The sequence below is a fragment of the Salvelinus fontinalis genome, chromosome 15 (assembly GCF_029448725.1).
Source record: "Salvelinus fontinalis isolate EN_2023a chromosome 15, ASM2944872v1, whole genome shotgun sequence".
Lineage (NCBI taxonomy): Eukaryota > Metazoa > Chordata > Actinopteri > Salmoniformes > Salmonidae > Salvelinus > Salvelinus fontinalis.
In genome coordinates this window covers 22,304,623-22,318,736 of record NC_074679.1, presented here as the reverse complement: position 1 = coordinate 22,318,736, position 14,114 = coordinate 22,304,623, and the positions used below count along the sequence as shown (strand labels likewise).

The window sequence follows — 14,114 nt, the reverse complement described above, 5'->3', positions numbered from 1 at the left end:
CTGTGAAGGACCTCGGCGTTACTCTGGACCCTGATCTCTCTTTTGACGAACATATCAAGACTGTTTCAAGGACAGCTTTTTTCCATCTACGTAACATTGCAAAAATCAGAAATTTTCTGTCCAAAAATGATGTAGAAAAATTTATCCATGCTTTTGTTACTTCTAGGTTAGACTACTGCAATGCTCTACTTTCCGCTACCCGGATAATGCACTAAATAAATTTCAGTTAGTGCTAAATACGGCTGCTAGAATCCTGACTAGAACCAAGAAATTTGATCATATTACTCCAGTGCTAGCTTCCCTACACTGAATTCCTGTTAAGGCAAGGGCTGATTTCAAAGTTTTACTGTTAACCTATAAAGCGTTACATGGGCTTGCTCCTACCTATCTTTCCGAGTTGGTCCTGCCGTACATACCTACACGTACGCTACGGTCACAAGACGCAGGCCTCCTAATTGTCCCTAGAATTTCTAAGCAAACAGCTGGAGGCAGGGCTTTCTCCTATAGATCTCCATTTTTATGGAATAGTCTGCCTACCCATGTGAGAGACGCAGACTCGGTCTCAACCTTTAAGTCTTTACTGAAGACTTATCTCTATGATTGAGTGTAGTCTGGCCCAGGAGTGTGAAGGTGAACAGAAAGGCTCTGGAGCAACGAACCGCCCTTGCTGTCTCTGCCTGGCCGGATCCCCTCTCTCCACTGGGATTCTCTGCCTCTAACCCTATTACAGGGGCTGAGTCACTGGCTTACTGGTGCTCTTTCATGCCGTCCCTAGGAGGGGTGCGTCACTTGAGTGGGTTGAGTTACTGACGTGATCTTCCTGTCTGGGTTGGCGCCCCCCCTTGGTTTGTGCTGTGGTGATGATCTTTGTGGGCTATACTCAGCCTTGTCTCAGGATGGTAAGTTGGTGGTTGAAGATATCCCTCTAGTGGTGTGGGGGCTGTGCTTTGGCAAAGTGGGTGGGGTTATATCCCTCCTGTTTGGCCCTGTCCGGGGGTATCATCGGATGGGGCCACAGTGTCTGACCCCTCCTGTCTCAGCCTCCAGTATTTATGCTGCAGTAGTTTATGTGTCGGGGGGCTAGGGTCAGTTGGTTATATCTGGAGTACTTCTCCTGTCTTATCCTGTGTCCTGTGTGAATTTAAGTATGCTCTCTCTAATTCTCTCCTTCTCTCTTTCTTTCTCTCTCTCGGAGGACCAGAGCCCTAGGACCATGCGTCAGGACTACCGGGCATGATGACTCCTTGCTGTCCCCAGTCCACCTGGCCTTGCTGCTGTTCCAGTTTCAACTGTTCTGCCTGCGGCTATGGAACCCTGACCTGTCCACTGGACGTGCTACCTGTCCCAGACCTGCTGTTTGCAACTCTCTAGAGACCGCAGGAGCGGTAGAGATACTCTTAATGATCGGCTATGAAAAGCCAACTGCCATTTACTCCTGATTATTATTTGCCCATGCTGGTCATTTATGAACATTTGAACATCTTGGCCATGTGCTGTTATAATCTCCACCCGGCACAGCCAGAAGAGGACTGGCCACCCCTCCTAGCCTGGTTCCTCTCTAGGTTTCTTCCTAGGTGTTGGCCATTTTAGGGAGTTTTTCCTAGCCGCCGTGCTTCTACACCTGCATTGCTTGCTGTTTGGGGTTTTAGGCTGGGTTTCTGTACAGCACTTCGAGATATTAGCTGATGTACGAAGGGCTATATAAAATAAACTTGATTTGATTTGATTTGTGTGTGTGTGTGCAAATAAGAAGCCAACTGCAGTGAAACATGAGAATATAGGGGACTGATTGAGTATGCCTGGGTAGCTCTCTGACAGAGTTGAGTGTAGGCCTGCTGACACCGTTTGGCCTAGATCTCACACGGAGACCAGTAGGCCAATGTCCAGACCAATCATCTTCTTCTGTCCTGCCCTGCTAGACTGACATCTATTGACACAGTGAGAAGAACACTCCCCTCACTAGGGCTGTGATGATACCAGTATGACAATAAAATGTACATGGCAAAAACAAAAACATGAAGCAGACCAGACACTTTGGTCCTTTAAAAACCTGCTGTATGTTAAATATTATGTGCTATAGATTGGAAATAAATACATGTGACTCTGGATGACAACATTATATAAATGTGACTCTGGATGACAACATCATGTTGATTTCCAACATTAGGGATGTTTTTCTAAAGAAGTTAAATCCACTTCGTGTGTCATTTCCTTGCTACAATATTAATGAGTATCGCGATACTGGTATTGTCCTGGCCCTACCCCTCACAGACTCCATTCCCACTGAAAGGAGCAAACTGCTCCTCTCTCAACCACTCGTCCTGATCCAGAGACTCCCAGTCAGCCCTGCCCTGAGCAAATGTTACTGGAGAGCTGCATGTTTATATTGGAAACTGGAGCTGCCGTTTCAGTCAGGTGGGGAAACAAGGTGGGGGACTTTAACCTCCAGGAGAGGCACCAGAGCATGGAGAATGACAGCACAACACTCACCTCTACTGAACAAAAACACATGAATACAGTACAAAGCAAGATGTCTGCCATCTCTGTGTGCTGCCTTCAACACCAGTGAAAAACTAACTGGGTCTATTTATTCCTTAACAATCCGCTTTCTTTTTCTATTTGAGGTGAATTCAGGACGTAGGCAGACAGGTGGAATCAGCATAGGGCTGGGAATTGTCAGGGACCTCACGATACGATATTATAACGATACTTAGGTGCCGATGCGATTTTCACGATTCTATTCGTATTGCAATTCAATACTGTGATTTTTTTGCGATTCGATATTCCAAACATATTGCTCACCATATGTCTGCTGCAGAGGGACAATAGATAAGTGCTGAAAACATATTGGTTCCCTATTTAAAAAGAAGATGGAGAACAAGCTATGCAAGTACAGCAAAGTAGCGCAAAAATAATATTGTGTTATTGTCAAAAAGATACTATACATCATCAAATATAATATCCCGATATGTAACTGTATCGTTTTCCCCACCCCCACTAAACAGCACCATGGAAACTGTGTTGGCCCCTCCCCTCAGTAACAAGCAGAGTTGAGTAAACAGGTTGAATGCTGTAACCCCAGAGACAGATCTGATACATGTCTACGGCTGGAACTGTCACTAGACATCAGACAGAGAATCATCATCATTCAGAACAGAAAGATACAGCAACTTACTTCAAAAATAAAGAGGATAGAGTCCAGCTCCTCCCTCTGAGATTTGTTCCCTGAAAGAGAGAAGAGACCATTCAAATGTCACTCTGTGACAAGTCACTGACTCAAAATCACAAGAGGGTAGAATATGTCAGATGTTGCTTGTTAGGGGAGGTAAATGTTGCTTGTTAGGGGAGGTAAATGTTGCTTGTTAGGAGATGTAGATGTTGCTTGTTAGGGGAGGTAGATGTTGCTTGTTAGGGGAGGTAGATGTTGCTTGTTAGGGGAGGATATGCAAAAACACATTTCCATTTCACACCTGTAAAGGTTACCCACTTGTACACACAGTGAAACAGCACCCCCTAATTATATGTATTATTATAGACCGTTTCATCCATAAAAGACGTTTCAACATTGGGGTTTGGAAACTGCCACTTCTTCCTACAGTTCTTTATTTAACCCTTGTTATAAGTCCAGCATCTGCTTTTCATTCAGATCACTTTTGTAAGTCTTAACTGATCACAACACTGGGGATGTCAGTTCTGTATTACAAGGAAGTGAGAAACATTGACTTGGATAAGAGCTGAGGGACAGGGTAGTAGGAAAGAGGCTCTATGGTACTTCATCATTCCAAAGCACTGACAGTCGTGTGACTTTCATGAGTGTGGACTGTACACCCTTCTGTGTGTGTCTAGAACGAGGTCATCATCAAAGTATAGCCTACTCTAGTCCGGGTCTAAAGCTGTGAGGAGGAGTCAGCATTCTCCATGATGTCATCAGAACAGTGCTTTAAAGAGTAGTGAGGATGGGGAAAGTGGAAGGGGTTGATTATTGAAGGCCCTATGATGGAGCATGCATTAACCATGGAGGTTGTCAGCCATGACTCACAGTGAGTGCAGTAAGGGGACTTGGGGAGAGGATTACATTACAAAGCCTATGCATTAACAGACAGACAGGGGTCCAAAAACAACCCCTGGCTGTAGAGTACATGTCTCTGTCTCAGAGAAATCCTGCACTTAATCTATTTCTTCACTGAAGGAGGAGGAGTGTGTCCGAGTAAGTGTGGCTGGTATTGACAAGACTGTTCTGAGAAGGAGAGGGTTCTGGGAAATCTGAGAGTGCTGTGATGCACTTTCTAGGTTCTTCTATTAGGCCCAGCCCCCAGCAATATTTCCTCGCTTTCTACTCTGCCACAATCCATTGTGTAGACATAGTCCTATATTTTATAGCAGTGACAGAAGATTGCAAAAAAAATATGAATTCATGAAACGAACGAATCTAAACCCTAAAATAATGATATTCCTATTGTTCCCCACAAATTAATTTGATAATGTAGTGCATTACTCTGAGGTTTTACACCTCATCGTGCTAGTACTCTTTTCCCACTCTGAATGTCCCCAAATCACTGAACATTCTTTGGTTGCACACTTAAATAATTTCACCAGTAGCGGTGCGTGGGTACAATCACCAGAGAAGCCAAGCCAGGGAAAAAAAGCCATATTACAATCTATGTTAGAGGTCGACCGATTAATCGGAATGGCCGATTAATTAGGGCCGATTTCAAGTTTTCATAACAATCGGTAATCGGCATATTTGGACACCGATTATGGCCGATTACATTGCACTCCACGAGGAGACTGCGTGGCAGGCTGACTACCTGTTACCCGAGTGCAGCAAGGAGCCAAGGTAAGTTGCTAGCTAGCATTAAACTTATCTTATAAAAAAACAATCAATCAATCTTAACATAATCACTAGTAAACTACACATGGTTGATGATATTACTAGTTTATCTAGCTTGTCCTGTGTTGCATGTAATCGATGCAGTGCCTGTTAATTTATCATTGAATCACAGCCTATTTCGCCAAACGGGTGATTTAACAAGCGCATTCACAAAAAAAGCAATGTCGTTGCACCAATGTGTACCTAACCATAAACATCAATGCCTTTCTTAAAATCAATACACAAGTATATATTTTTAAACCTGCATATTTGATTAATATTGCCTGCTAACATGAATTTCTTTTAACTAGGGAAATTGTGTCACTTCTCTTGCGTTCTGTGCAAGCAGAGTCAGGGTATATGCAGCAGTTTGGGCTGCCTGGCTTATTGAGAACTGTGTGAAGACCATTTCTTCCTAACAATGACCGTAATTAATTTGCCAGAATTGTACATAATTACGACATAACATTGAAGGTTGTGCAATGTAACAGCAATATTTAGTCTTGGGGATGCCACCCGTTAGATAAAATACGGAACGGTTCCATATTTCACTGAAAGAATAAACGTTTTGTTTTCAAAATTATAGTTTCCGGATTTGGCCATATTAATGACCTAAGGCTCGTATTTCTGTATGTTATTATAATCAAGTCTATGATTTGACATTTGATAGAGCAGTCTGACTGAGCGGTGGTAGGCAGCAGCAGGCTCGTAAGCATTCATTCAAACAGCACGTTCCTGCATTTGCCAGCAGCTCTTCGCTGTGCTTCAAGCATTGCGTTGTTTATGACTTCAAGCCTATCAACTCCCGAGATTAGGCTGGCAATACTATAGTGCCTATAAGAACATCCATATACCTAGTCAAAGGTATATGAAATACAAATGGTATAGAGAGAAATAGTCCTATAATTCCTACAACCTAAAACTTCTTACCTGGGAATATTGAAGACTCATGTTAAAAGGAACCACCAGCTTTCATATGTTCTCATGTTCTGAGCAAGGAACTTAAAAAAGGTAGCTTTTTTACTTGGCAAATATTACACTTTTACTTTCTTCAACACTTTGTTTTTGCATTATTTAAACCAAATTGAACATGTTTCATTATTTATTTGAGACTAAATTGATTTTATTTATGCATTATATGAAGTAAAAAAAAATGTGTTTATTCAGTATTGTTGTAATTGTCATTATTACAAATATATACATAATACTTTAAAAAAAAATATATATTAAAAAACGGACTATTAATTGGTATTGGCTTTATTTGGTCCTCCAATGAATCGGTATCGGCGTTGACAAATCATAATCGGTCGACCTCTAATCTATGTATTGTGATAATTGTGTTGTTTGCTCTATAACCGGTTAGTTCATATGCCTTTCCATCATGATATATAGGCCTACGGGCAAGACAATAAGACACAGTGGCACAATAAATTCAATCACAAAACTGGAGAGCAACATCTGTCCGGTGAAGTTCACAAAACATATTGCATGTAACAAACAGAACATGGCCTACAGCATGGTCAAGCAAGTTAATGTTTCCGACATTTTCAGACTAGTAAACTATTGATTTAAAATCAAGGAGCGTTACCGCAAGTCGCAAAGTAAACAGGCACTGCCTCCACCAAGAACCATTTCAACATCATCTAATCACCTATACATCTAATACAGTGACAACTAAAAGATAAGAAAAAATATTTAGTCCAATCAACGTAAGCTAAATGATGTGCCTGTCGATGGTACTGATTTGTGTGTGTGTGTGTGTGTGTGTGTGTGCGAGCGCAACTAAAAGTAAAAAAAAACAAACATGTTAACTCACCCTACTTGCAGAGAAAAGCCAGCAATGACATCCTCCTCTTTCATGTTGCCTAAACTGTCTATGACTCTGTCATACAGTATACGCTTTAGTTTGTTGTTCTAGGCTACCTGTCCTTCCCTTGTAACTTTTTTAGTGGTGCGTCAGGACCATTCACAGTTGGGCTCACGCAATTTACGCAATTTTTTAAAATCAAGGAAGGCCAAATGCTCGCTGGCTTCCCTTGCATTCAATGCTACGGGTTGCAACAATGTCACACTCTTTTTGACCAGACAGCATCAGATAGTTGGGCTACACATACTGAGAAAGAGGGTCGCTGTTTCGCCGATGATATACACTCAGCCTCTTGCAAATTGGAGGAAATGTGTGAAACACAGAGACACTAAAATGTTTATTTATTTATAATTTTTTGGGGGAAGCCTGGCTTCCCTACACACCACTGCATTTCACTGCTGCAATGCAATACTAGATCTGAATTTCTGTTCATCTAATTGGCTTTGAACAGCTAAGGGAAGTCGTTGGAATGAAAATTACAACCCCTGCAGGATTGAACACGACACCGGCTCTGAGCGAGCTGAAAAAGCCATTACCCAGCTAATTATACACTCTACTACTGGGGGTTGGTTACTGGAGTAGTAGCCATGGGCACAGTTTTAAACAGACACACAGGCAGCACACTCTTACCTTTTTGCTTTAAGTTACTTTCCAGTGTAATGAAATTTTCATAGAAGATAAAATAAATCTGAGAACAGTTGCTTTCGAAGAAGGTCTTCAATTCACTCTTCTCAAAGATATCTGCAAAGGAAACAGACAGAAGCACACAGTCAGATCAATTTCAACTACCCAGACGAACAAAACAAAAAGGATTATTGTTTAGTGAAACTGAGAAAAATGTAAAATGGCTGCCATTACAGCATTGAAAATGAAAGCTAAATTCCAGTGAGCCAATTATCCATAATTCTTCATGTCTCAATCAAACATATGGTGTCATACATAATCATATAGCTTAAACATCCTTGGTGATAACTCAATGGACATTAGGATTTACATAACAGCACACCAAGGACTTTGTGAGGAAAAACGTCAACTACAAATCAGGCTAACATGTTATAAAGAAAGCAGTTAAATCAATGGATGAGGATGATTCTGTCTGTTTAAATGGTGCAGATCATTCAACTGTGGTCCTCAGCAGATCTGAGGGGGAGAGATGCACACGGCTGAAAGGAGAATGGAATCCCCAGGAGCCTCACTGATGAGCAGGGAGATAGTGAGGTACAGGGGAGGGCAGAACCATAGAATTAAAATGTAGGCCAATCTCTATGGGGAGAGGAGCGTCATGACACATGTCAAAGGGACTTCATTCGCGTAAGCCGTGTGCAATTACAGAATCTAGAACAACCATATTATTAGTGTTCTCTCCAATCCTTTGTATAACACATTGTTTTCGTGTTGTTTTTTCGATTAGTTAAAAGTGCTGACCTGCGTACGTGCATGCAACTGCTGGCCCGGTTTCCTCTTTATTTAACTAGGCAAGTCAGTTTAAGAACAAATTCTTATTTACAATGACAGCCTACCTTGGCCAAACCGGACGACGCTGGGACAATTGTGCGCCACCCTATGGGACTCTCAATCCCAACCAATCTCGACCTGGCCTTAAACCTAGTGCACTCCATCTCCATAACAGATCATCCCAGATCATTAACACCACAGCTCACACAACACATGGCTAAGTGCTTCTACATTATGGTGAGGTCAGCACTTTTAACTAATAAAAAAACAACCCCCACCCCCTCTGTTGTATTTGTTGGCATGCTAAACATGAATGGCAGTTCAACAAGTGACAAAGATGACTAAAAAGCTCATAGATCTGCGACAAGGCTAGACTGACTTTACGGCAGTCATTATTTCCCTATTAGGATGTCAATCCAGAATCAGGCTTGGTATCAATCACAAAACCTTTCTCTTCCATGCCATGTCCCCTATGATGGGAACATTTAACAGGGGCAGACTTCTTCCCCCTAATTGAGCAATTAAGATTCACCTTCTGTTCGGTCTCTCCTGCGCCTCAGTTCTGTTCAATACACCCTCTTTCACCACCAGCCAACTGGATGGGGCCCAAACACAGCCCAGATTGTCTCCAGTAATTGGCTCAGAGAGATGGCTGGCATTTGTATCCAACCAACCACTGTGGGACAATGACAGTCTGTCTGGTGATTTATGTTAGCCCACAGATTAAAGCAGAGATACAATGAAGAATCATACATCCCCCCCCTGTAATAACATTTGAACTCGTGTTCCATGGATCTCGCCCACAGTTAAAGGCAAACAACAACGGCCATAATAGAATAAATGGACCTGGATGAGACAGGAGCTGGTCTCGTCCTTTGTTCTCAGGTTAATCTGATTGCAGCTCTGATCTGATTGAATAAGGTCTGGTATTGGTACATTCATCACAAGCGTCTGCAACAGAGTGGAATTGCAGCACCACATGCAATACAATATGTGCAACGCAAGGCTAAATATAAACCATAATAACCACAATGCCGTCATACCGCAGTATTCCCAAAAGTATAGATATTGGCAGCAAAACACACAGTAGCACCTGAACACTGACATGTGACTGCCCTTAACTGTGTGCCAAAAACAACATGGCCAAGCATGGCGGATAAGTCTCCTTCAAAAAAAAGTGACATCTTTTTTTAAGAACACAATCCTCTTAAGGCTGGAGGGACATTTCATTCAGACTCCATTAACACTTACTTACTAACATAATACTAGTGCTGGGAATTGCCAGGGACCTCATGATACGATATTATCACGATACTTTGGTGCCGATTCCATATGTATGCCATTCTCACGATTGCGATTCGATACTGTGATTTATTGCAATTCAATGTTCCAAACATATTGCTCACCATATGTCTGCTGCAGAGGGACAAGAGAGACATGAGAAAACTAGCTTTGATCAGTCATGGAAATAAAAGTGCTGAAAACAAATTGCCTTCCTATTTAAAAAGAAGATTGAGAACAAGCTATGAAGGAAAAATATCGGAGTTTTGGTGCAGGTACAGCCAACTAGCGCAAAAATACTATTGCGAGTCAAAACTATAGGATCAAAAATAATATTATCACTACATAATACCCTATCCTGCACACGTTCAGTCGTATACTAAGCACTTTTGAAATGTTGTGATTCATTGAGTGCATGATCTGTGATGAGAGTGATGTGTGAGCTTGTGTACTGTGTATTTCTCCCTCTCTAATGGGTCCGGCTCAGACGGAGCTGATGGCTCTCATAAGCACTTTGTGACATCTGCTGATTTTATTGATTGAATTTGATTGATCTAGCCCAGTCTCAGTTAGTAGGATACAAAATGTCCCTTCAAGTCTGCCACCAAAAAATGTATTTTCAGTGTGTGTGTGGGGTCGGTGTGTGTGTGTGTGTGTCAGCTTGTAACAAGCCCCTACTGCACTACGCTTGTTTAATACAAGCCAAGCCCCTGCAACACCTCTCTTTCTATATCCCTCTCTCCCAGAGGCAACACTTCATTATATATTATTTCTCTAACACCTCTTGATAGTATCAGCCATACTGGTGCTGGTGCAGACAGTCACTGAGTTAATCCCACACTGCTTTTAGTTCACACTTAAACACACACACCCTCAGCCCATCAATATAAAACTCACTGTCTGTCTTACAAGACAACACATCAGGGCCCGATCTAGAAATCACAGCCCCAGTATTGAGCCAGAAGAATTGTTGTGCATTTTAACTAGCCTAGCCATTCAAGCTACTGTTCACCTGAATAGCTTACAGGCCTAATAACCTGGAGTTGAAAATTCCAAGGGCTACTAGGAAGACTAATCACACACTTTAAAGGGTGCTTTCAAACCCAATTAGTTTGGAGTATAGTGTTTTTTTTCTAACTCTGGTGCATTTTCCCCCTTAGTTTGGTTCGTTTGGACTGGTGTGAACACCATCCTCAATCTGAAGCACACTAAACAACACACCGTGGTTCGCTCAAAAAGGGTGGTCTGGGTCAGATTCCATTAGTACCATGGTGCGGTTCGCTGCACGTTAGAACGCAGTCCGTACCAAACACAGGAAAATAACTAGAGATGCATAGTATTATTGGTTGTTTGACTGCGAACATTTAATGAAATGCACACAGTACCATAACCTGATATCGCTGAAACATTCTGAGTATAGCAGTGCATTTATGAGTGTAACCGATTCAGATTAGGGGAGACGGCTGCTATGCCAGGGATATACATTAGGTTTCTGTATAGCCTATTCATGTCACAGTTACAACGGCTATTATCCCGCATGTTGTTGGAAGGCCAAAGTGGAAGAAATATGAATATTGGGGCAAGTGATACTTCATGATAATCATAGATGGATTTAATGTGAGAATTTGTCAAATAACTAGCATGAACACTTGGTTTTGTTTAGGATTTTTTGTTCATTTGACAAATGTGAAACCAACCAGACCAAATGGAGAAAATAAAAAGACAATGTAACAAATAATTGAACTCTGATTTGAACTAGGTTTACAGCTGAAAACGGTGTATAAAAATGCTCTAACTGTACACTGCAGACCGCACCAACAGTGAGGAGGTCCAGTGAGGGCAGCAGATGGTACTGGGTCTGTACCGAGGGCCCAGGGCCCGGGCGAGGCTCTTATCTCAGCCTCTCACATGGTCCACTTTTCAGCACTGCTGATTGTGTTAGAGCGCTTCCTGCCACTCAGGAAAACATGTTGGCTCATCAGCAGCAGTAGCCACCAGCTAATCCACCAGTCTGCTGGGGGAGGAGAGAGGACCAGTCTGCTGGGGGAGGAGAGAGGACCAGCAGACATCCTAAGGGAAGGAGGCAATCAGGAGGGCTTGAGGGTTGTGCGTGCGAAAGTGTCTGTAACAGAGACAGTGTGAAAGAGAAATGAATGCACAAGTGCAAGCGGAGGGTCAGTGGTCAGCTGATAAGGCCATCCCCAGGTCACTTCCTCCCATATCCTTGATTCAGCATGTCGCCTTACTTCGAATTCTTAGGAAACTATGCAGTATTTTGTTTTGTTATGTATTATTTCTTACATTGATACCCCAGGAAATCTTAAGTCTTATTACATACAGCTGGGAAAAACTATTGGATATAAGAGCAACATCAACTTACCAACATTACGACCAGGAATACGACTTTCCCGAAGCAGATCCTCTCTTCGGACCATCACCCAGGACAATGGAGCTAATTCCAGTAGGCGATCCAAAACAACGACGCCTCAGAAGGGTCGGACGAAGCGGCCACCTGGCCAGGCTCCGTAGCATGCACATCGCTCCTGAGTATACTACTAGCCAATGTCCAGTCTCTTGACAACATGTAGATGAAATTCGAGCAAGGGTTGCCTTCCAGAGAGACATCAGAGATTGTAACATTCTCTGTTTCACGGAAACATGGCTCTATCGGAATGTGTTGTCGGAATCGGTTCAGCCAGTGGGCTTCTCCAAGCATCGTGCTGACAGAGATAAACACATCTCTGGGAAAAGGAAGGGCTTTATGATTTATGCTTTATGATTAACGACTCATGGTGTAATCATAACAACATACAGGAACTCAAGTCCTTCTGCTCACCAGATCTAAAATTCCATACAATCAAGTGGTCCATTTTACCTACCAAGAGAATTCTCGTCAGTTATAGTTACAGCTGTGTACATTCCCCCTCAAGCAGACACCAAGACGGCCATCAAGGAACTTCACTGGACTATATGGACTATACTCGACCAGCACACAAACATCCTGTGGAGGAATGCACTAGCATCGACTAGTCCCCGCGATATGCAACTTTTTAGGGAAGTCAGGAACCAAGACACGCAGGCAGTCAGGAAAGCAAAGGCTAGCGTTTTCAAACAGAAATTCGCATCCAGAAGCTCTAACTCCAAAAAGTTTTGGGACACTAAAGTCCATGGAGAATAAGAGAACCTCCTCCCAGCTGCCCACTGCACTGAGGCTAGGTGACACTGTCACCACCGATAAATCCACGATAATCGAGAATTTCAATAAGCATTTCTCTACGGCTGGCCATACTTTCCTCCTGGCTACTCCAACCCTGGCCAACAGCTCCGCCTCTGCACGCAGCTACTTGACCAAGCCTCCCCAGCTGCTCTTTCACCCAAATCCAGATAGCAGATGTTCTGAAAGAGCTGCAAAACCTGGACACGTACAAATCAGCTGGGCTAGACAATCTGGACCCTCTCTTTCTAAAATTATCCGCCGCCATTGTTGCAACCCCTATTACCAGTCTGTTCAACCTCTCTTTCGTATCATCTGAGATCCCTAAAGATTGGAAAGCTGCCGCGGTCATCCCCCTCTTCAAAGAGGGTGACACTCTAGACCCAAACTGTTATAGACCTATATCCATCCTGCCCTGCCTTTCTAAAGTCTTCAAAAGAAAAGTTAATAAACAGATCACTGACCATTTCGAATCCCACCTTACCTTCTCTGCTGTGCTATCTGGTTTTCGAGCTGGTCACGGGTGCACCTCACCCACGCTCAAGGTACTAAACGATATCATAACCACCATCGATAAAAGAAGGTACTGTGAAGCCGTCTTCATCGACCTGGCCATGGCTTTCGACTCTGTCAATCACCTTAATCTTATCGGCAGACAACAGCCTTGGTTTCTCAAATGACTGCCTCGCCTGGTTCACCAACTACTTCTCAGATAGAGTTCAGTGTGTCAAATCGGAGGGCCTGTTGTCCGGACATCTGGCAGTCTCTATGGGGGTACCACAGGGTTAAATCCGCGGGCCGACTCTTTTCTCTGTATATATCAACGATGTCGCTCTCGCTGCGGGTGATTCCCTGAGCCACCTCTACGCAGACGACATCATTCTGTATACATCTTGCCCTTCTTTGGACACGGTGTTAACTAACTTCCAAACTAGCTTCAATGCCATACAACACTCCTTCCGTAGCCTCCAACTGCTCTTAAACGCTAGTAAAACCAAATGCATGCTTTTCAACCGTTCGCTGCCCGCACCCGCCCGTCCGACTAGCATCACTACTCTGGACGATTCTGACTTAGAATATGTGAGCAACTATAAATACCTAGGTGTCTGGCTAGACTGTAAAATCTCCTTCCAGACTCATATTAAACATCTCCAATCCAAAATTAAATCTAGAATTGGCTTCCTCTTTCGCAACAAAGCCTCCTTCACTCAAGCCACCAAACACACCCTTGTAAAACTGACTATCCTACCGATCCACGACTTCGGCGATGTCATTTACAAAATAGCCTCCAAAACTCTACTCAGCAAACCGGATGCAGTCTATCACAGTGCCATCCATTTTGTCACCAAAGCCCCTTATACCACTCACCACTGCGACCTGTATGCTCTCGTTGACTGGTCCTCGCTACATATTCGTCGCCAAACCCA

General features: G+C 43.1%; 1 protein-coding gene across 7 annotated transcripts in view; it reads right to left on the bottom strand.

Annotated features, from left to right (window-relative positions):
- The window catches only part of LOC129811546 (ral GTPase-activating protein subunit alpha-2-like), a 197,779-nt gene that overhangs the window by 137,104 nt on the left and 46,561 nt on the right, over nucleotides 1-14,114 (bottom strand). For all 7 annotated transcript variants that reach the window (XR_008752897.1, XM_055862943.1, XM_055862946.1 and 4 more), the window contains exons 2-3: nucleotides 7,368-7,478; nucleotides 3,176-3,225 (exon numbers count right to left, since the gene is read on the bottom strand). Coding sequence is in view for 6 of the 7 variants with exons in the window: in XM_055862943.1 (XP_055718918.1) it covers nucleotides 3,176-3,225; nucleotides 7,368-7,478 (161 nt within the window). In the remaining variant the exon portion in view is untranslated. The remainder of the gene's footprint in view (nucleotides 1-3,175; nucleotides 3,226-7,367; nucleotides 7,479-14,114) is intronic.